The sequence below is a fragment of the Orbicella franksi genome, chromosome 2 (assembly GCF_964199315.1).
Source record: "Orbicella franksi chromosome 2, jaOrbFran1.1, whole genome shotgun sequence".
NCBI lineage: Eukaryota > Metazoa > Cnidaria > Anthozoa > Scleractinia > Merulinidae > Orbicella > Orbicella franksi.
Genome location: NC_138146.1, coordinates 3,436,594 through 3,457,611, shown reverse-complemented (window position 1 = coordinate 3,457,611; position 21,018 = coordinate 3,436,594). Strand labels below are relative to the sequence as shown.

The window sequence follows — 21,018 nt, the reverse complement described above, 5'->3', positions numbered from 1 at the left end:
GCAAGAGAACGCAAGCAAAATAAATACCGCGGGAACAAGCGCGAACGTCAGTGGGTTTCGTTTCCACGATTCCCGCGCGTTCGCTTCGCGCTCACCCTTATACTGAAGCTAAGAGGGGGAGGGGGGGGGGGGGGAAGAAACCGCTTGACATTTCCAAAAAAAAAAAAATTCTCAACATTTCTCATCAAGGTGCTCAAAAATGAAAATAATTTAATCTTTTTGACCAGAAGTTGCTCAGAAGTGCTTTGGTTGAAATATGCTAATTGTCCTTTTAAAACAGAAGCTTTCTAAGCGTTTTTCGATGCATAAACACTAAAAGGTGCTCGTTAAAATAAGCAGAAATTGTTTCGAATGCATAAAAGTCGGCACACACGAGGGGACTAGTCGCTGCGCGCGCGACTAGTTCCTGCAACTAGTCCCCTGAAGAGTTTACACGAAGGGACTGGTCGCAGGGACTTGTCCCACGAAGAGTTCACAGGAAGCGTTCTGAGGAACAAGTCGCAGGGACTTGTCCCAAAAATTCAAACTGGTTTGATTTCGTGGGACTAGTCACAGGGACCAAAGTTGGTCCCTGCGATTAGATTTTGAAGCAAAAATGGCCAGTTCACACGATGGGACTTGTCCCCGCGACTTGTTGCAGGGATTAGTCGCAGGGACCAAAGTTAGCCCCTGCGACTAGATTTTGAAACAAACATGGCCAGTTCACACGATGGGACTTGTCCCCGCGACTTGTTGCAGGGATTAGTCGCAGGGACCAAAGTTAGCCCCTGCGACTAGATTTTGAAGCAAACATGGCCAGTTCACACGATGGGACTTGTCCCCGCGACTTGTTGCAGGGATTAGTCGCAGGGACCAAAGTTAGCCCCTGCGACTAGATTTTGAAACAAAAATAGCCGGTTCACACGATGGGACTTGTCCCCGCGACTTGTTGCAGGGATTAGTCGCAGGGACCAAAGTTAGCCCCTGCGACTAGATTTTGAAGCAAACATGGCCAGTTCACACGATGGGACTTGTCCCCGCGACTTGTTGCAGGGATTAGTCGCAGGGACCAAAGTTAGCCCCTGCGACTAGATTTTGAAACAAAAATAGCCGGTTCACACGATGGGACTTGTCCCCGCGACTTGTTGCAGGGATTAGTCGCAGGGACCAAAGTTAGCCCCTGCGACTAGATTTTGAAACAAAAATAGCCGGTTCACACGATGGGACTTGTTCCCGCGACTTGTTGCAGGGATTAGTCGCAGGGACCAAAGTTAGCCCCTGCGACTAGATTTTGAAACAAAAATAGCCGGTTCACACGATGGGACTTGTTCCCGCGACTTGTTGCAGGGATTAGTCGCAGGGACCAAAGTTAGCCCCTGCGACTAGATTTTGAAACAAAAATAGCCGGTTCACACGATGGGACTTGTTCCCGCGACTTGTTGCAGGGATTAGTCGCAGGGACCAAAGTTAGCCCCTGCGACTAGATTTTGAAACAAAAATAGCCGGTTCACACGATGGGACTTGTTCCCGCGACTTGTTGCAGGGATTAGTCGCAGGGACCAAAGTTAGCCCCTGCGACTAGATTTTGAAACAAAAATGGCCAGTTCACACGATGGGACTTGTCCCCGCGACTTGTTGCAGGGATTAGTCGCAGGGACCAAAGTTAGCCCCTGCGACTAGATTTTGAAACAAAAATGGCCAGTTCACACGATGGGACTTGTCCCCGCGACTTGTTGCAGGGACCAGTCCCCTCGTGAGTGCCGACCTTAACTCCGTTCAGAAGGAAAAAACTGCTCCAAGAGTAAGACCATCCAACTTTAAAAGTAGATACATGTATTGAAATTCAGAGCTATTATGGTTTCCGCCTCTTTCACTAACTTACTAGTAGCCTCCTACAGAGACGTTCTCTGGGCTCGTCACGCGGTTTGCCTCCCTTCGTGGGGAAAGAATCAAGATTGTGTGACGAGCCCACAGAGCGCGTCTGCATGGGAGGCTACAACTTAATTACGCGGTCGTAAGTTGTGTCCAGTTTTTACCCACCCACCCCCCCCCCCCCTCTCCCTTGATACGCACATCCCAGTTGCGAGAGTTTCTGCTTGGTCAAAATTTTACCACCCACATCGTTACTTTGCCGGGGCAGTGAGCAGCCATATTAATTCGCACTGAGAATTCCGTAACTTTTGGCTGACTGAAGAGAGAGTGCCCAAGCAACTGTTAGCACGTTACATTGCAATCCTCGGAAAAAAAGAAGGGCAGGGTGGGGTCGCAAGAGTTAATTTTAAATCCGATCTTCATCAACGGACGGGGGAGAGGAGGGGAAGAAAACGCATTGAGAGGAAAAACGCCCTGCGGATAGGGTCGGGATTGAAGCTACGGGCGACAGAGAGGGAGAGGAGGAATTTCAAATAGCTGGGGATTGGTGACCGGTTTTTGAAAATTTCATTTTTTACTTATTACAGTATATCCTTGAAAATGTCCATGGTAGTGAAAGATGTCAGGTCAGTGACGTAATAGGACAACAGGACAGCAGTTAAAGCTTGATTGGTTAATTCTCTATGGATAATTCCTTATTTGGTTACAATAAAACTTCAAATCAGAAGGTCCAATAATGATACAACCACGCTGACTAGTGCAGATTAACAATACAAAATCAGTAAAAGACATTCAATTCCCTTTATTTTGTCTTCATATGCACTATTCTTTTACCCTACAATAATTTGTCACGAGATAATTTGAACACTCCTTCAGAATATAGCTAGGTAGCTAGGCAGCGCGGTGGCGCTTATCTTTTTCCCCCTTAAATGACACGTGTTCGAAACTAATCAGCCGCTCCAAGGGCTGGGCACCGGGCATATTGACCAGCTGCGGGGATGACTTTACTCATCTGGTTTGACTATCGAGCGGAAAGTTTTTTTCTTATCACGAAGTTCAGATAAAATAGTTTTCCCCGCCTGTGAAAACCAGTTGCCCTCCTGTTAAAAACGTTATTAAAACCCCTAAACAATATTTGCTCCAACAAACTGTCCTCTAGTCGAGGAAAACGACAAAGACTAAAATAATAACCTCGACACGTTAGTATCTTCTTTGAGAAGCACAGGGCTAAATAACTGTTCCTTGTTTTGGAATTTCATTTTGTCCTTCTAATGTGACTTGTTTTTTCGTTGCCATTTACAAGCCACCTCATAACCACCACTTATTATTACACTAAACACCATTCAATTGTGCACAATTGTTCTTGAAATAGTTATCGTGTTTTATTTCTCGAATCCTCTGCTCACTGTGAACAGATGGTTGCGTTGCCTTGAGCCTTCTCAGTGGATTGAAGCAAATTCTTGAAGCAAACTAAACTGCTCTAGATTGCTAACAGAAATCGTTCTCCGAACATCGATCACTATCGAACGGACCTGTGGAAATACCAACACAGTCAAATCAATGCAATGAAAAAACCAAACGAATTTTAACTTTTCGCTCGCGCACGATGGGTCTAAACACGTTATATAGTGGGACACATGCCCCCACCTTAACCTGTGGAATATCCGAGTGACATTCCCCAATTTTCAAAACCGCGCGAGTTGCGAAAAATATTTAAAGGATAATAAATACAATGACCTCCATTTGGCGGGAAAATATGCTTGGACATTTGTCCTTGGAGATTGTCTGTTCCTCAAAGCTCATAGTTTTCCTCGAGCTACGCTCTCGGAAAACTGTTCGCTTCTCGGAACAGATAATGTCCGCGGACAAATATCCGAGCATATTTTCGCGCCAAATGGAGGCTATTGTTTATACCACGAGGTGTCTGTATTTTCCTTCGGGCTACAGGTTAACACATACCAGTTGAGTAAAGTAGGACGCCTCCTTCGGCTTCTCTGAGTATTTCTCATAATGATCTAAGTTTTCTTGCAGTTTTAGGGTTAACGTGTCATAATTACTGCGAATCACGCTTAGCACCTGAAAAAGAAAAAAAAAACGCATTCAACTACAATTACAGTCAAACCCTTATTAAAAGGCTAGATGGTCATAGCCTCCCTATTTACGCAAGCGAAAGAAACGCGATCGAAGCAAGTTGGAAGCACGCGGAGGTGGGGGGTTGGGGTTGCTCTCGGGTCCCCACCCCCTGCCCAGTCAAGTCTTCCGTTTTGCGCTGGCGTCCAGTTCTCTCGCGATTCTATCCGCGCGTTCAATGATCGAATAAAAATACGAGAAAATAGAGGCCTGTAACAGTCTATTAAAACGCCAGCTACTAAGCGGCCACCCCTGTTAAGCAGCCAGTTATTTTTAAGTCCCGAACTTTTTTTCAGTAAAATACTGCAAATAAAACCTTATTAACCAGCAACGTCTATTAAGCGATCGTTACCACCTTTTGGTCGTCCCAATGAAAGTTTTCCAATTGTCTTTACCCCTTTTAGCCCATTACACGACCACCCAAGATCAGGAGCTCGTGCCAAAATTTAAAGTCCGAAATAGAAAGTGACGACTGATAAAAGCATTCAAACACACGTTTATCATGATTGTCTTGACTTAATTCCATGTTCACTACGAAATTTTAAAAAATAATAATAAATTAAAAATATTCAAAGCACAGCAACTCCTATTAAGCGGCCACCTTCCATTTCCCCGAGGGTGTCTGCTAATAGGAGCTCGACTGCTCTCAAGGGCAGCATTTCAAAATCCGAGTTTTTTAGCCATTAACAAGATTAATCTTTGAATTGAAGGAATATAGAAATAGTAGTTTACTGAGGTAAGAAAACACCAAAGAAATAAGCAAGGCCCAGTCCATATGGGCAACCAGGTATAAGATGGCACGTGTCGTACACGGCTCGAGCTTTTAGCGCCAAAAATGGTTCACATTCTGACCAGCGAAAATGCCAACAAACCTGTTCCGAAGAGAGTGACGTCAGATGATTGACGGCTGCCCATGAATCGATTTTCGGCGTAAAATGGTTTATGATTGCTCTGTGTGTAAGAAATACAGAAGTTCAAGAGTCCAAGATATTTCAATATTCAATCTGTTATGAAAATGATTGGGAAGACTTGTGCCAGCCAGGTTGTTGCTTTTCCTTTTATGGATGCTTTGAATTGAGTACCGTACAACCAAAACCAAAGTAATCACTGTAGCCAATCACAAAAGATTCAGATAATACCGTGACCCAAACAAAACTCGAAGCAAATACACGTGGCTGAAGCGAAGCGCAGGAAAACCTGTGCGAGCGAGTCAAGATTGGTTTTGGTTTTACTTCTGATTGGATGAAAAACTGGCACGATGTTTTAAGCCAATCGCGTACCGTAGTAATGTCAAACAATGGCAAAGCGAGGTACGTTATACACTCAAGCGAAAACTGCTCTACAATTCATTGGTTCCGTTGGAAAGCAACATACTTAGGTAACATTGCAATTCGTTATGAGCATTAGAACTTGAATAATTTTGTTTACAAACTCACCTGACATTCACTAAAGAGCTGGCAAGACGGGATGCAGGATCTTTCCAGTCGCCACCATTCGTTGAATGTCTTAATGCTGTTAAAAACAATGAACAGTTGTTGTTTTTTTTTCATGAAACGCACTAAGCCATTTATCTTTTGCATACGGACATCACACGCGAGACTAGACCAGAAAAATGCTATTCTGATGACGTAGCTCAACAGAGATCGGTGCGGTGTCTCTGATTGGTTGCTACTCGGATTTGAATTTTCCCGCGCAAGTATCAACCAATCAGAAGCGCCACTTGAATCTCTGTAGACCTGCGTGATCAGAATGGAATTTTCTCTGCCGAATGTTGAACAATACCATTCTCTAAAAAAATGACTTACTTCTATCTAACAAAGTTTCATCAAGCGAACACCAAACCAGTTTATCAGACTCACCCATTGAATAGAGGTTGTCAAAAATCTGATGAACGCGTATGATTTCGTAGTAAAGCTCATCATAAGATGTGGGAGAAGGTAGAAATGTATCTCCATACGTGATAAACAAATTGAAGATGTTAACCACCTAAAGAAACAGATAACATTAATATTTTCTGATATTGAAACTCTACTCACACAATTTTATATCCCGTTCAAGGTCATTTATGTTGATTCTTGTTGAGTTTAACTAAGATAATTTTTCCTTTAATGTTCAGCCTCACATAAACTGTCGAATAAGATGATGTATCTTTTTGTTTAAGAACAGACACTCTAAGGTGGAATTGTTCGAAAATAAATGCGAGCGCATTTCGTGTGGACTGCGAAAACAGAGGTTTTGAAAGACAATTAAAAACGATGATGCTAACAATGACATACCGATTTGCAAAACCCAAAAGTTTCGATCGTTCTCAAAACTCTTCACGTTGGAGACATTCTTCGAACTTGAATATCTAACTTTGGGAACAAAAATCATTCTTTCGAGCCGCTTACAGTCAATTTAAAGTGCGTATGAAGTAAAAAATAATGGCTGCTTATTTGAAAGGCTTTTCAAAGTAGAGAAGAATGGCGTTTTCCTTTTTGGAAAATCTTTTTTTCGTTTTAAAGATATTTGCGTTTTTCTATTATGTAAATTAGGAAAGTGATGACGTCATAGGTGGTTCCACTTAAACAATAAAATACTGAATCAAGAATATCTCCAGAAATATTGGAGCAGTGTTGTTCAGACTCTATTCCCGAGAAGGCAGTCAAAACCTAACCTGTGAGGCCAGGGAGAAGATATCAGAGGTCTTTGTGAGCACAGTTTCATTGGAGAGAAGGAATTTAAGGAAGTTCATTAGAGCCGTCCAGAAGTTCTTCCAGGAATAAGAAAGCCTGACCCGACACCTCTTCTGGTAACAAAGCATACGGTGGAGAATTCCAAATGTTTTACTGCAACAATAAAAGAAGAACCAAGTCTTGTATATATAGAAGGGAGAGCTATTCCACGAGGCTGTTTCTCTTTACTAGACACAGCATTTCAACCGTAACACCTTTCAAATTTTAAGATGCTGGTATGACTTCATCTGAGTCACGAAGTCAGACGGGAGCACGTATATCCTGCGTAATCACCCACCACCTATTCCCGTCTGGCCTCGTAGCTCAGTCGGTTAAGCAGCAGTAATCTAATCTGGAGATCGTGGGTTCGAATCCCACCGAGATCACAGAATTTCTCTTTACCCCGTGTGGTCTCCCATTCTTTCGAAGCCTAATGCTAAGAACGAAATTCAGCACTATAAATTACTTGAGGGTTAATTTTCTTCTTTCCAGCTGTGACGGATGAAAGCACAGACTCAGCTTAACACCACGGATCAAAGCGACACAAACTTTTAGCGCTATAAAGGTCATAAGAAAAGGACGATAAGATAAGAACTTTATTAGTGTGTCGAAGTCCCAAGCACGGACAGGCCATCGGATAAAGATGGAAAATGGATTCAATTATTTAAAAGGTACTTTGACAGGGATATCTAGGAAATCTTGGCCGACATCAAGGTCTTAACACGTAACAATCTATTTTGCTGAGCATGTTTACCTGTATAAGTCGGTTTGTAAGGTTTTCATCATGTGAGTTACAATAAACTCCACCATAAGATCTGAAAAAAAAGGTACAGATTACATCCATTGTCGTTATTCCACGTAAAGCGAAAATAATAGCTGTGAGGTAGACATCCAATTATTTCAGTCTTCCTGTAGCGTATTGCTCGAACACCGTTTTCTTGCGAGACAAAGCGGGCAATCCCGATTGACCAAGTAAACTCCATGTCGCTCATATGGGTTAGCCAATCATATCCCAAGATTTGGTACAAAGTGCTTACTCCCGGAATAACAATAAAACTGTAAAACACTTACGATTTATTATCGCAGGAATTTTTTTCCCAACAGCTGGTGCTCTCATTGGCTACTTCGAGGTCAACTGTTTCCCGTCAATAGTCTCTGAGCAGCCAATATGACATAAAAGGGTAACAGTGCGAAGTTACCCGCGAATTTTGACCAGCGACCGCCGTTGCATGTAAATTCATTTAACCTCTTCGCTCACTTAATGACTAGTTCCTCGGGAAACAAGTTGATTTTGTTTAACTCGAATCTCAGTATTTCCCTCGGCTCCGAGAGAAAAATAACTGTCTCCCTAAGGACCCAGTCAGTAAGCGTTTAATCTTCACCTCATCCCAAGTCAAGCTTCAATGGGAACCGAACTCTCGAAAACTGTACGCTAAATTCTGTATTAATACTCACCAAGTAACGCGCAAGCAAGAGGTCGTGAGGGAGCATTCTTTTCAATAACGGCGCCTCTGTGATACATTTGCTGGCAGAAAACAATTGAATCAAACATTAACAAGGACTTCGCCAAGCCAAAACTAGATCAAGGGTATCTAGAATTCTTCGCTATCAAAAAAGTGAACTTGCTTCCGCTGAATGTACTGCCGAAGTGATTCCCATCAAGAAAAGTTTACGTTTCAGGCCCCCGTCCACGCTACGTCGGAGGATTTTGAAAACAGAGGTTTCACTCTGAAAACGCATCAAATGTTTTCTATCTACACTACGCCGCAATGGAGCATTTTGAACCATTTAGGTAAACTAGTTTTACATATAGAATGCACTATTCACTCTGGACAGGTTATATTTTGCGACAACTTAACCCTCGTGGCTATTCGATGATTTCCGGTTTTTAACTGTCCAATCAGAACGCAGTACGAGCGCTGCGGAAGTTGTCACGAGAGCTGTCGTCATCAGGATATATGTAAATCATGTCGCTCAGCAACAGCCCTGCTCAGGAACGCGGGCTCACTAGCACTTACCACTCTGTGTAAAGGAACTGAGAACGTCATGTTTGCATCATGAAGGAAAACATTGGCATATTGATCCTGTGGAAAATAAGACAGCAAATATCAATTCAGCTCTTTGTTGGTTCTTAAGGTTGTTTCCTTGAGGTAACCTCTTACGTAGACATCAGGAAGCTTAAACAAACCACGAATTTAACGACAACTAGAAGGGTTTAATGAACAGAACAATGGATATGCACGTGCGTTGTAAATCTTGCCACAAAGGGACTATTGTTTGCTAACAGGCTAATTGCTTGGAGGAAAGCAACACAAGCTCAGCTTAAATTTGCCTTCAGAATGAAATACACTCTGTTGCAACCACTGCTGCGAGGTATAAATCTTGCTCCTTCTTGTTTAGCAAGAAAGGCGCCAATTAAGGTTTTCAAGTGGACTGCCCAAGTGGCATTATACGCAATTTCACCCTCCATGAAAACATCCACGCAATGCCCGTGGTGACATTAACCGCGAAAGAACTGGGTACCACGTCTAAAAGTAACTTGACAGGGTTTCCGCTTGGAGTAAGGCCTATATGGAGAATTCGCTCTTTAACATTTCATCTTCTCTTTGTTACTTTAGGCTTACCTCAACAATGCACGTTAAAATGATCAGACACAGCTTGGCATTGCTTATACCCTTGTCGTCTGGAAGGAAAAGAAACACACTCGCCATGTTAGCGACGTGGTGTTGTTTGAGGACGTTCGCGCGAAAACTTTCCAACATTGATTTTTTTCCGAGACTTTTACCACTGTAAGAGGATGAGTTAGTTATGTCAGAAATGTCAACAAATCGGGGGTCACCAACTTCGTTTTGGAGAGAACGTGCCTCGAAGAACACCCTAAATCTGAAAAAAATCGGGCTTCGTTAGCGAATAAGGCCACAGTGTCTGTAGGTCCAAAAATATTACAATTAGATCTTTGAAGTGAAATGTTCTCTGCCACATATTGTTTAAGTGGACCTATCAAGTGAATTTACTCAACTGGTGAGTTTCCTTAAAGAAGAAGTTCGCCGGCATTTAGCGACCATAGTTTCAGGCACGTTGCAGCCGCAAGATTGCAGGATTCGATGTCCCGTGCACAGAAATCTTGAATTTTTTTTAACTTCCTACATTAATTTTTTGTCCATTTTTGGACAGTGTGGAGATAATTGTAAACAAAACCTGTTTCTAGAAAGAAAAGTAGGGGTCACCGAATGTCCAAGATCGTTAACTTGAAATCCAGGCAAAGCTACAGCAATGGTCATCTGCCTTATCATTGTTCATTTTATTACTTAGCGCGCGCTCTTATGCGTGACGTGGCGTATGAATTTGCGTGCGCAATAAGGATGCGCAGAAACAATTAGTGCGAACGTCCTAAAAGGTAAAAATTGATAATGAGAGGTTTCCTTGCAGAATTAATATACGGGAACAAAAGAGAAAACGAGAATTATGAAGTTACATGTCCTACACCTTGCAAAAATATTATAGTACACTATATACCTTTTGTATTCTGTACAGCAATGGAAGAGTAGGTCAAAAGAGTGACAAGTAAATTGGTGGGTTGGCTCAAGTCTGGAGGAAAATCTTCAACAACGGCAGCTACAAAAAGAAACGCGTAATAAATGTGATTTGATAAAACACAAGAAGTCTTTCCAAACAGGTGTGTTCTATTACATGAATTCAAATGTAACCTTAAGAAGTCTCCTAGATCTTAGGAAGTTCAACACCAGTATGGCTAAATCTGAAAACTGACTCATACATCTTCTGAGGTTTGCGTATACGATTCCTTCGCTATCCTTCACAGAACTTGTAGCAACGTGGAACTTACTCACAAACTCGAAATACCTTCTATCTAAAGTTTAAGGCTTTTAATTCCATTAACTCTTAATTAAAGGGGATATCATTCGGTGTATTAAGTAGAATTATACAGCAATGTATTATACCAGTTGCAGTCCTTTCAACAACAGGAGGGGCAGCGGTAGGTGACGGAGGGGGACTGGACCCTGGAGCAGTCTGGAAAGAACAAGACAACTGGATCTTTAGATTACCGTGTGACGTGAAATTTTAGCGCGTTCTATTTTTTTATTTTTTTTTATTTTTTGATATTTTGCAGTTTCTTCCGCGATCCGCAAAAACAAGCTCCCGCCAAAATTTACTCGACTGGCGAAATTATACAAACAAAAATCACAAGTGGAATTTTGTTTGCCTGTGTCGTATATGGGAGGTCGTATATTTTTAAAACGTCACTTTCGTTCGGAAACAAAGCGACGAAATAAAAACAAATCGTTCAGGAATAAAGCGATGAAATTGCCCTCGGTACATCACATGTGCGATTAAGTATCAAGTGGCACCATAGTTATTGCTGATTCATCACGGCAGGAGCAGTCAGTCACACTTGGGGAAGATGTAATTGTAATAGAGTGACACTGACTACCGTGTTTTAGGCCCCGTCTACACTACAACAGAGAAATATGAAACGGCGTTTTCACTCTGAAAACGCATCAAATGTTTTCCGTCCACACTACATCGGAAAGCTTGAAAACACAACAATCACCGGTCATTTTGGATTTGTGTTTGAAGAAAATTCGGCCAGGCAAATTACATTATTATCGAGACGTTATCGTTTTCGAAAAGCTCCGTTTTCAAAATGTTTTCCGTCCACAATAAAACGCAAAGCCGGCTTTTTCAAATTCCTCCGGTTTGAAGAGCGCTTTCGAAAAGTTCCGTTTTCGGTCCGGGTTCAGTTAGTGTGGACGGTAGGCCTAACCGTAGAAATAAAGCTGCGTTTTCAAATTCCTCTGGCGTAGTGTGGACTTTGCCTTAGATCTCTACATGTTGTTTCACTTGTCGATCGCATGCGGTTTCCTGAAACTCGCAAAAATTAATACCCAGCAAGAAAACCAGTTTTTTTTTTAACCGATCGCAACAATTAGTTTCGCAAAACACGAAAAAACGCCGATCGCAAAGTTAAACTCCTGCAAAAATTCGTGCCACACGGCAGGAACTTAATATGGTTAAGAGAACAGTGTTTTGCTACTCAAACTACACTTTGGACCAGAGTAACTATTATAGTCTATACCAAAATGATAAGATACTCACCGTGACATGACTAAGGACAGTGAAGAAATTTCTGTTAAGATGGACTGCTTCATATAATGCCAGGAGAACAGCTTCATTGGTACTGACAATCGGAGACAAAAATAATTCTTACTCTTTTATACAGTAAAGGCACATAGTTAAAGTTGGCTGGATTTTGGACCAAGCGGGATGAATTCAAGCCTGGCCAGCATCACTGGGTTGCGTTCTTGCAAGACACTGCACCCTCATGATCCCTAAGGCACTCTTTTCACACACAAGTACAAACGGCCAGTATGAAAATCTATCACAAGACCTATATACTCACAACAAAGGATTTTTGCTCTAGGTGACAGCTTTTTGTTGGCTACAGTACTGTAGTACATGGGTGCATGCTAGGCAATAACATTAATTCTTTTATAGGCAAAAGCATAAGCAGCAATGATTGCGAACCTGAAACATTCAGACCTCTCTGTCTCAGCAACAAACATGCTTCCAACCTGTACAGTGTAATAAATATTAAAATTTGATGATTTTAGAAAAATCTATATGATGGACAAAAAGTCATTTGACTAATAGCCTGCATAACAAAAGAATAAGAATTTCATTCTGGGTTCTCTCCTTCCTACATTACATCATTTCTTTGGTATCGTTAGTTAATTCCTGTACTCATAGCCCTCTTCATGTTTTGCTTTAATTCTCATTTGCATTACAATGTAACCCAACATGGATGCGGGGGAATTTCTGGCAGAATCTACATAATAAATTGGTTTAAAATTGCCTCACATACACACTGGATTAGGTTGGAATGCAAATCAGTAAAGTTAATTGTAAAAAGGGCTATTGAGTAATGTTATTCTGTCATTTCTCCCCTTTCATCATGTTGGTGCACAAAATTAAGCTCTCATGGCACATACAAAGCTTGTTATGGAACTGATCAATCCTCCGGATGCCTGTTCTAACATAGCTGCATGCTTCCTGAAATATTAATAATAAAAACAAAATGTCAAACATCAGTTCATTAGATGGCAAACTAGCTGGAATTTTTAGCTAATACCATGAGCATGCTAGACTGATGGCAGCCAGACCTTCCTCTTAGGGTCTGACCAGTGTGGCATGTCTTGTCCCAGTATCTTACAGACTGAAACACCTTGCCTCATACTTCCTGGTCTGCCAGCAGGCTCTTTGACTCCCTGCCAATTTCGTGAGGAAAACAGACTGCCAGCAGTCTATTTACCTGCATGACATACAAGGAACTAGCGATTGGTACACTATATGGTACGTGTATACATGTGACAGCACTGTGAACACATTATAGACATCTCTGGACACATTGCATTACCTACAATACTTGGTAAATATATAATTTATCATTCTTCGCAGTGACGTAACATTACTTTACATGTATTTTAGTAAGTATGGAAGCAACTTACATGTAGCATCATGGTACAAGTTAACAACTTAACGTCAGTTTTTCATGCATCGGTCCTCATACATGTAAACTGATCATGAATTTTTGTCATAATATTGTCAAAGTAGCTGTTGATCGCCGAGTGAATCTGCACCTGCTACTTTGACAATGACATAATTCATATCTGATAACAGGACAGATGCATTAAAAACTGACATCAATTTGTATTTTACGATAACAAATTGTCCGCTCTCACTTGTTGATGCATTGCATAAATTATACATTCATGTGTCTGTTAGCTTATTGACAATGAAAATCTGCCGTGAGAATTTCTGCATTGATCGTAAAATTTATCATAGAAGAAATATTAGCAGACTGATACCATATATCCGTAAAGACAAATACCTGTTGTAATCGGTGAGTGCAGCTGATATGACACAGCCAAAACCCTTCAATGGAAAATAATGAACTGCAGTTAACATCACAACGTTATACAAGTACATACAAAGAAAACTTTTAATGATCCCAACCAAAACAAAATTTAGGCAGTTTCCTTGAGCACCTAGCCTTTGACATAGCAAAAAAATACAAGATGGCCCTGGACACTACAATTTCTCTGGCAAAGAAAAATTCATGTGATGTTGGCGTTTGATTTTACCCTCGGTACAACTCAAAATTTAATGGTGTTTTCCCTTGCCCTGGTATATGGTAATATAATATTTATTTAATAAATAAATGTAATATAAACAAAGGAAAAGTAAAAATTGTACCTGAGGGCAAATATTGAACCACAACATACTTTAGGCAATCATTCTATCTTGATCGCTTTTGGATAAAATTAATAAATTAAAAAATTAAAAACAACTATGAACAACTTTTTTAAACTTACATTTAGAGCCAGCTCATCATCCAAGATTGACAGTTTTCCAATGTAAGGATTTGAAGCCTGATAATAATATTCAGACAAATGAATAATCATTATTCCGTTATAACAGAGGTGCTGGTCACAAAAGGCGGCAATTGTTCATTGTAACTTGGTTAACAACATTGCTCGCCCTCTTTACAAATTATTATCAATGATGTTCATAAATTTTTTAATCATATTTACCTTGGACATCAAGATCAATTTTTTTGACATATCAGAGGTGAGGTGTCTGGCAGTTCCAAAACATATCACAATACCCCAATCAGTTACTGTGTGTAAAACATCTAAATCAAAGATTATTTTTCTTTCTTTTCTAACCTTGTACACAGAAATAAAGCCAGAGATTGTCAATGGATTGACATTCAAAGATTGTTGCTACTAGAATCAGGAAGCTTGCTGGTTCTAGTGGTTCAATAATGTAGTTTGTTCCATCAAAGTACACATGAGCAAGACCAAACAATATATCTAGAATTTAGGACCAGGATAGCAAGCTCAGAATTTTTTCTCCTTTTGTTGCTATCAAGTTGGATGTTTTATCCCAGTTTCCCACTACATTGCAATGTACCAAAAAAATACAAAAAAAAAATAATAATAAAAATACAATTTTGAGAGAGACCACTCGCCTCCCACCAATGTGTCCCGGGTTTGATTTTGACCGAGTGCCATACATGGGTTGAGTTTGTTGTTGGTTCTTTCCATGCTCCAAGGGTTTTACCCCTGGTCGTCTGGTTTTCCTACTTCCACAAAAACCAGCATTTCTAAAGTCCAATTGGACCAGGATAGAGGACCTGCATAAAAACCAGCTAAAGCTGAATGTGGCTTTCTCTCTAAAATATTGTAGATTTATATAATAATAATAATTATTTATTTACTCACTTCATACTTCCTGTAATTAACAAGCACTGTCAAGAGCAGCATTGCCTCGTAGCCATGTTGCTGTCTGGCAACTGGATCAGCAAGGACCTGAAAAAAGTGTCATAAACTGAGAGTGAGTGTAGAAGGATACTGCTGTAAATTCAAAGGCCTGTGTACATGTCTTACTGTATGTCAGCATGTGCCTATGTGATATTTATAGGACTGCAATGCATCCAAAGGTTTACAATAGCTGTGTATCTTTGTATGTTGTTACCATTCCAATACAGTAAAAAAAGTCCAAAGGTTTGCTAGGTATTCGTTATTTAATTAAAAAATAGGAAACATTTTACCGGTATGTGTTTCTATGGGGTTATAGCATTTAGGAAAACAAGAAATACTGTTGGATTATGAGCTGTTTCTAGAGATTTTTCTAGTTCTTCTTAGTTTTGAAGTCTTACAACTTACAGTACTTCATAAACTTGATAGTAATTTTATTAGAGAAAATGTTTTCCATTTGTTAATTCTGTAAGAAAAACTGTGAGAAAAAGATTCAACTACTATAAACTAAGGAAAAAAGACTAGTTCTTTGTTTCTATTGAGTTTTACATGTTGTCCAGATCTAAGTAATCTATCACAAATGCCACTCTCTGATTGGCCAAGCTACTCACTATATGTATCTATTCTGTTAAAGATAGTGAGTAGCCCAAAAGTGCGCACTTGCTAACAAAGTGGCAGCCGTAGATCTTTGCATTTTCGAAGTGTCTTTGGAGAGGATTTAGATTTAAAGATTTGCACAACTAGTAGATTTATATTAAAACAATTAGATTATTTGCTCTCAATTTCTCATCGACTGTCATGCAGTAGAAATCTCAAGCTCATAATCTATATAAATCAATAAATAGAAGCAAATGTACAGTTTTTGTGAACATTTTTGAAAGTGTTTTCTAAAAAGTGTACTTAATGTACTAAGACTGCAGATTAAGCATCTCAAACAATTGATCAATCTGACATCAAACTGACAATGTACCTGAATAACTGCTTCAAAAATGCTGTTGATCATAATGTACTCCACTATTGTATTCTGACTGACATTGTCTGTTGCCTAAAACAGTGATCGACACACAGGTTAACATTACACATGGTCAATTTCAACCAAGGAGAATTTTGAACAACAGTACTTGATATAGTGTACATGTACTTACTGTTACAAGTATCAGAGCCAGCTTTAGTGATAGGTTCTTTAAGCTCACTGTGAAAATACATGTATTAAAGAAAAATATAAAACTTGTGACAATGAAGGATCGACGGTTCTTAATGCATCAGTCAATTTCAGCAGTGCCCATCCCCCCACCCACCCCCCCCCCCCTGGGCTAACCCCCAGGCATTAGCATTTTTTTAAAATAAATGGGCAAATTACCCGGGGTGGGGACACATAAGCTGTCTAAATGCCCTGGGGTGGGGGCGAAGAAAGAGGGCAAATGCCCCACCCCCGGGATCGTCACCTTCCAACACCTCTGCAGTTTTTTTATTAATCAGTGAACAAAACGTTCAACTGTTCAGTATTTTAATGCAACGGTAAGACTTCAAGGACAACAGTATGTGTTAGTTGATTCTGATTATATTTATTTCTTTATATTTGATTTTAACAGTTTGCTAAAGGATAGCTGGGATCGTGGCAGACGTGCGCCCAGCCGCAAGCAATGATAGGTGCCTGTTTTCGCAGGCTACTTTCTCTGTGAAGAATTAAGACATTTTAAATGATGATGCATTGCATTTTAAGCCCGCAAGATCTGTCTTGAAGATCGCATCACTTGAATTCGCAAACCTTAAGTATTTTAACTCCACTTTCATGAATTTAAAAAATTCTAGGCTAGTTTTGAATGTGAAATTCAAAATAGTCGTGTTCACATCAGTGATTGTTTTGTGATAAACAAAATATAGTTCACCTCGTCGCTTATATTTATTATGCTTACAAGTAATGAAGAAATACCTAAAATTGAGAAAACAGGTTTCCCTAGTCCCTGACGGATAAGTCATTGTTCGACAAATGCCTCGTCTTTCCTGATGAACTCATCCATGGCACTTTTGAAAACACGTGTGTCAAATGCCTGGGGGTCGCCCCAGGGTACGCAAATGCCCAGCCCCCGGGCCGCGATAAAATTGCAGATGCCCCACCCCCGGGACTGACAACGTGAGCAAATGCCCTGCGGTTGCCCAGGTGGGGGATGGGCACTGCTGGAATTGACTGATGCATAAACCTTTGATGCCTGTGCTGGCCATCACTGGCTGTGATGACCATTGCCCATTAACCCATCGACTGAAATATACAACTGCATGACTAGTTGCATATTTCATCATAGGTGTACTGGCACCTTCAGACTTGGGGGTGGTGACCTTCTTGCCTGAAAAAATTTTGCAATGCCCGAATGCGAGAGTGTTGAAATTGGTATGCAAACGAACTCAAATTGCATGAAAAACAAAAATGTTTACAAGTCCCACATCTAATGAAACTGCTATAATTCCAAAAATAGTTATATTCAAAGTTTACATGATCAATCAATCATACATGTACTCTATCAACAGTCTCAATCTGAGTACAGTCTAAAACTTATTAAAAGAAAAGTCCAAAAAAGGTAACTACTGTAACTAGAAACTTTATTTACGAGTTTTGGAAATCACACAAACAGCATTATTTTGTAATGTTTTCTCTCAAGTGTCACTGCCCGAATCATTAGTGTTTTGCCCGAAAAATCACATAATTTCCGGAGCTGCGGGGGCTGCAGCCTCCCTCCCTCCTATTTTATACTATGCCATAGAAAATTCACTGGCCAACACAATCAGTGGGACTTACACCTGGCGCATGATGGGAAGGTTATATGTACATGTAATACAGTTGAATTTACAACAGCTTTCCTGTATTCTGACTGACTGTATTTTTTATGACATAGTATAAATCCTACATTTATCCCTGTACATCATCATACCTGGATAGTCCCCTACTAGAAATGTGTGCAAACTCTCTAACAATCCCTAAAAAGAAGACATTTCATATGAATCAATTACTCACCACTGACAGTACAAAACATGATAATGATGTACTCAAAATAAGTCTGGTTTTATTTTGTTGACTACCAGTACATTCTGGTAAATCTACAATTTAAATATTATTACATAATCATGTTTACAAATTTACAAAAAAAAAGTAAATTGTCTACAAATTTACAAATGATAGAAAAATACCTGCATTTGTGCTTCAGCAGCATCAAAACCAATCAAAATGTTAATGACGTCAAACCCATGGTCCCCTAATCTCTTTCGGTAAACAGCCCGGACTAATGCACACAGCGTCTGAAATTTAATACCACAGTATACATACATGTATATAAACAATAGCCTCCATGTGGTGTGAATAATGCCCGGATATTTGTCCATGGACATTTATCTGTTTCAAGAAGCAAACAGTTTTCCGAGAGCTTTGAGGAACAGATTATGACTATGCCCAAGGACAAATATTAGAGCTTGTTTTCACACCAAATGGAGGCTATTGTGTTTGTTATCCTTCAAATACTTTTTGCAATTTTTGAAAATTGAGTAATATCACTTGTTCAGTTCTGAGAATTTAATGGTACATAAAGACATAATCAGTCAGTTGATACATGTAATTGTCTTTATTCCTGTCACCTGTTTGCTTGATAATGTTCATGAACTGGTATTGTGATGAGAACTCGGAGTCTGACCACACCTGGGATTTAAGGAGTTTAACTCTCTACAAGGACCTCTGCTTGTCATTTAATAATTTCCTGCCTTCTAATAATATAAATCTAATTATTACTAACAGCGACAATGTTAAAACATCATGACATGACCAGTCCTGAACAATGTGATGGTATGTAGAAAACCAAAATAAAGTACAAATATACAGGTGTACATGTAGCTGTGAGATTTACATCTGCTGCTTTCTGAACAATTGACATATTAATTTTAAGAAAAGTATTCTGACAGATAATAAATTGTAAAAGGAAATTAATTTCACATTCATCACATACCTGCAGTGCATTAACAAGTTTTATTTGGTGATCTCCTCGCAATGCAATACAGCACTGAGCAAATAAAAGGTTTATGTTCTCCTAACATAAAGTGAAAGAAACAGTTATGAACTACATGTAATTTAATTTACAAATTAGTACAGATATTGACTATATTTGACTAAAGCATTTTGGTCAAACTAATTTATAGAACAGAAAAAATCTTCCACACAAATGTCCATAATTCTAGCAAAAGGAGTGAACAATATTACAGTGACTGTTAATAACAAGAAGTTATGATCTGTATGCAAAATGTTATTTTAACAGTGATTGATGATTTAAAAATTGGCAGGACCGATAACATCCAACCACAGCTCTGGTTTTGTTGGACATGGGCAAATTTTGGTCAGCGATTCTCCAAAGATGGACACTTTTCCTCGTAGTTATTGTACTTGTAATTTGTACCTTTACGTCCATAAGTTTCTCTTCACTGAGCTTGTCAATGCACTGTTCCAGGTAAACGGCATTGACCTGAAAAGATTCGTGAAAAAAACGCTTTAATGTCAAATTGCTAGCGCTTTTACCTACAGTGTATGTAGATGTATACAAGCTAACCAAGGAACTGCTTACATATACAGGGCTGGTACAGTAGTCATACATGTATCATTATAAGCTAAGACCTCAATATCACAGGGGTTTCATTAACGCTTTCAACAGGAGGACAACTGGTTTCCACAGCTACATGCAGGCAAAACTTTTTGAACTAAACTTCTCTATAAGACAAATTTCCCCTACATGTATGGTCAAACCTGGCTGGCAAAATCATTCTCGCAGCAGGTCAATTTACGTGGTGCCCGGCCTTTAATGAAACCCCTAATAATTAATATCAGCAACATGTAATTTCTTTTCATCAGCTAAAAGAGAACTTAATGTATCACCAACTGAAATTTCACTGGAAGGTATACATATGGGATAACAGACCATTTCTATTTAAACCTGGCAACTTTTTCTGAGTCACAGTTATGATTTTTGTAGCAGTGATTGCTAGGATTTTTGAAGAAGGTTCCAAAGATTTACAAAGAGGTTTTGAACATTTTCCGTTCCTAGTCTCAAGAGGTAGTTTTTGAACCTGAAGGCGTGAGACTCATGTTCAATTCATGACAGCTAGTAGGCATACCATATAGTAGAGTGATCAGATGTTCTAGTACGCAACAAACAACTTACCCTCAAGAGAAAAAACTCATGCCAGAAATTTGGACTTTCACGAGATGGATCATCTCCCTACAATAAACAACTAAGTACAGTTAAAGTAACAAAATAAAATAGCCTTGCCCTTCCCTCTTCCTCTTCATACATGCAGATTGTATAGAAAAAATTAAATAGCAATAAACTTTATAAGTTCATGTAGATGTTTTGAACTGGGCTGAACTGCATGGTGTTGTTATAAGTCATGATTAGCAACCTTAAGCTTAAAACAAAATAATCAGATAATCCTGTACATGTCTTACAAGTATATGATTACAACTTTAATTTTAGCACATAGTAAAATATGAGGTGATAGTCGAATGCACATATCATTCACGAGAAATAAATGTTACTGTAGTATATATAAACTTACCTTAAAAAAATCATCGTAGATTGCCACGATTTTCTCTTTGACCGGCTTCTTTGGTGACAATGGTCCCGATTTTGTTTCAGCCATAGCATGAACCATCGCATTTACATTTGACCACGAAGCAATTAACAATTATAAGAAATTTGGCCAAACTATCTCACTGAGTTATTACACATAAAGTATTTCAAAACATATCGACTCCAGTTTCATACCAAAGACAGAAAAATCAACTTCAAATGCATCAGTATGTTCTTAGCAAAGAACGAAATCCAGAGGCAAGTGCAACGAAGCCATGTTTCACAGAGAAACCTTCCTTAAAATGGAATAATAACCAACCAAAATACAGTTTTGTGTCAATTTTTTAGGCAGAGTCACTGGCACTACCGTAGTTAACCGCTGGT

The 21,018-nt window shown here is 39.6% G+C and overlaps 1 protein-coding gene across 1 annotated transcript; it reads right to left on the bottom strand.

The window, feature by feature from the left end:
* Nucleotides 1-2,617: 2,617 nt before the first annotated feature.
* Nucleotides 2,618-20,997, bottom strand: LOC145477325 (armadillo-like helical domain-containing protein 3). The gene is made up of 26 exons (XM_081455513.1): nucleotides 20,621-20,997; nucleotides 20,227-20,283; nucleotides 19,468-19,533; nucleotides 19,024-19,104; nucleotides 18,218-18,325; nucleotides 17,962-18,007; nucleotides 16,180-16,226; nucleotides 16,005-16,079; nucleotides 14,999-15,085; nucleotides 14,087-14,143; nucleotides 13,603-13,646; nucleotides 12,704-12,764; nucleotides 12,240-12,286; nucleotides 11,811-11,892; nucleotides 10,655-10,724; nucleotides 10,212-10,310; nucleotides 9,320-9,378; nucleotides 8,714-8,779; nucleotides 8,151-8,220; nucleotides 7,450-7,510; nucleotides 6,638-6,809; nucleotides 5,841-5,967; nucleotides 5,418-5,493; nucleotides 4,854-4,932; nucleotides 3,811-3,927; nucleotides 2,618-3,383 (listed from the first exon to the last, which is right to left on the bottom strand). The coding sequence occupies exons 1-26, from the start codon at nucleotides 20,714-20,716 to the stop codon at nucleotides 3,291-3,293; spliced, it is 2,043 nt and encodes a 680-aa protein (XP_081311639.1). The 5' UTR covers nucleotides 20,717-20,997; the 3' UTR covers nucleotides 2,618-3,290.
* Nucleotides 20,998-21,018: the final 21 nt, after the last annotated feature.

Excerpts from the sequence above, each read along its gene's own strand:
- LOC145477325 (XM_081455513.1), bottom strand. The coding sequence starts at position 20,716 with ATGGTTCATGCTATGGCTGAAACAAAATCGGGACCATTGTCACCAAAG. Across the intron at positions 19,534-20,226 it reads ATGAGTTTTTTCTCTTGAGG|GTCAATGCCGTTTACCTGGA; the intron begins GTAAGTTGTTTG and ends GAATCTTTTCAG. Across the intron at positions 12,287-12,703 it reads TCAGTTCCATAACAAGCTTT|GTTGGAAGCATGTTTGTTGC; the intron begins GTATGTGCCATG and ends TACACTGTACAG.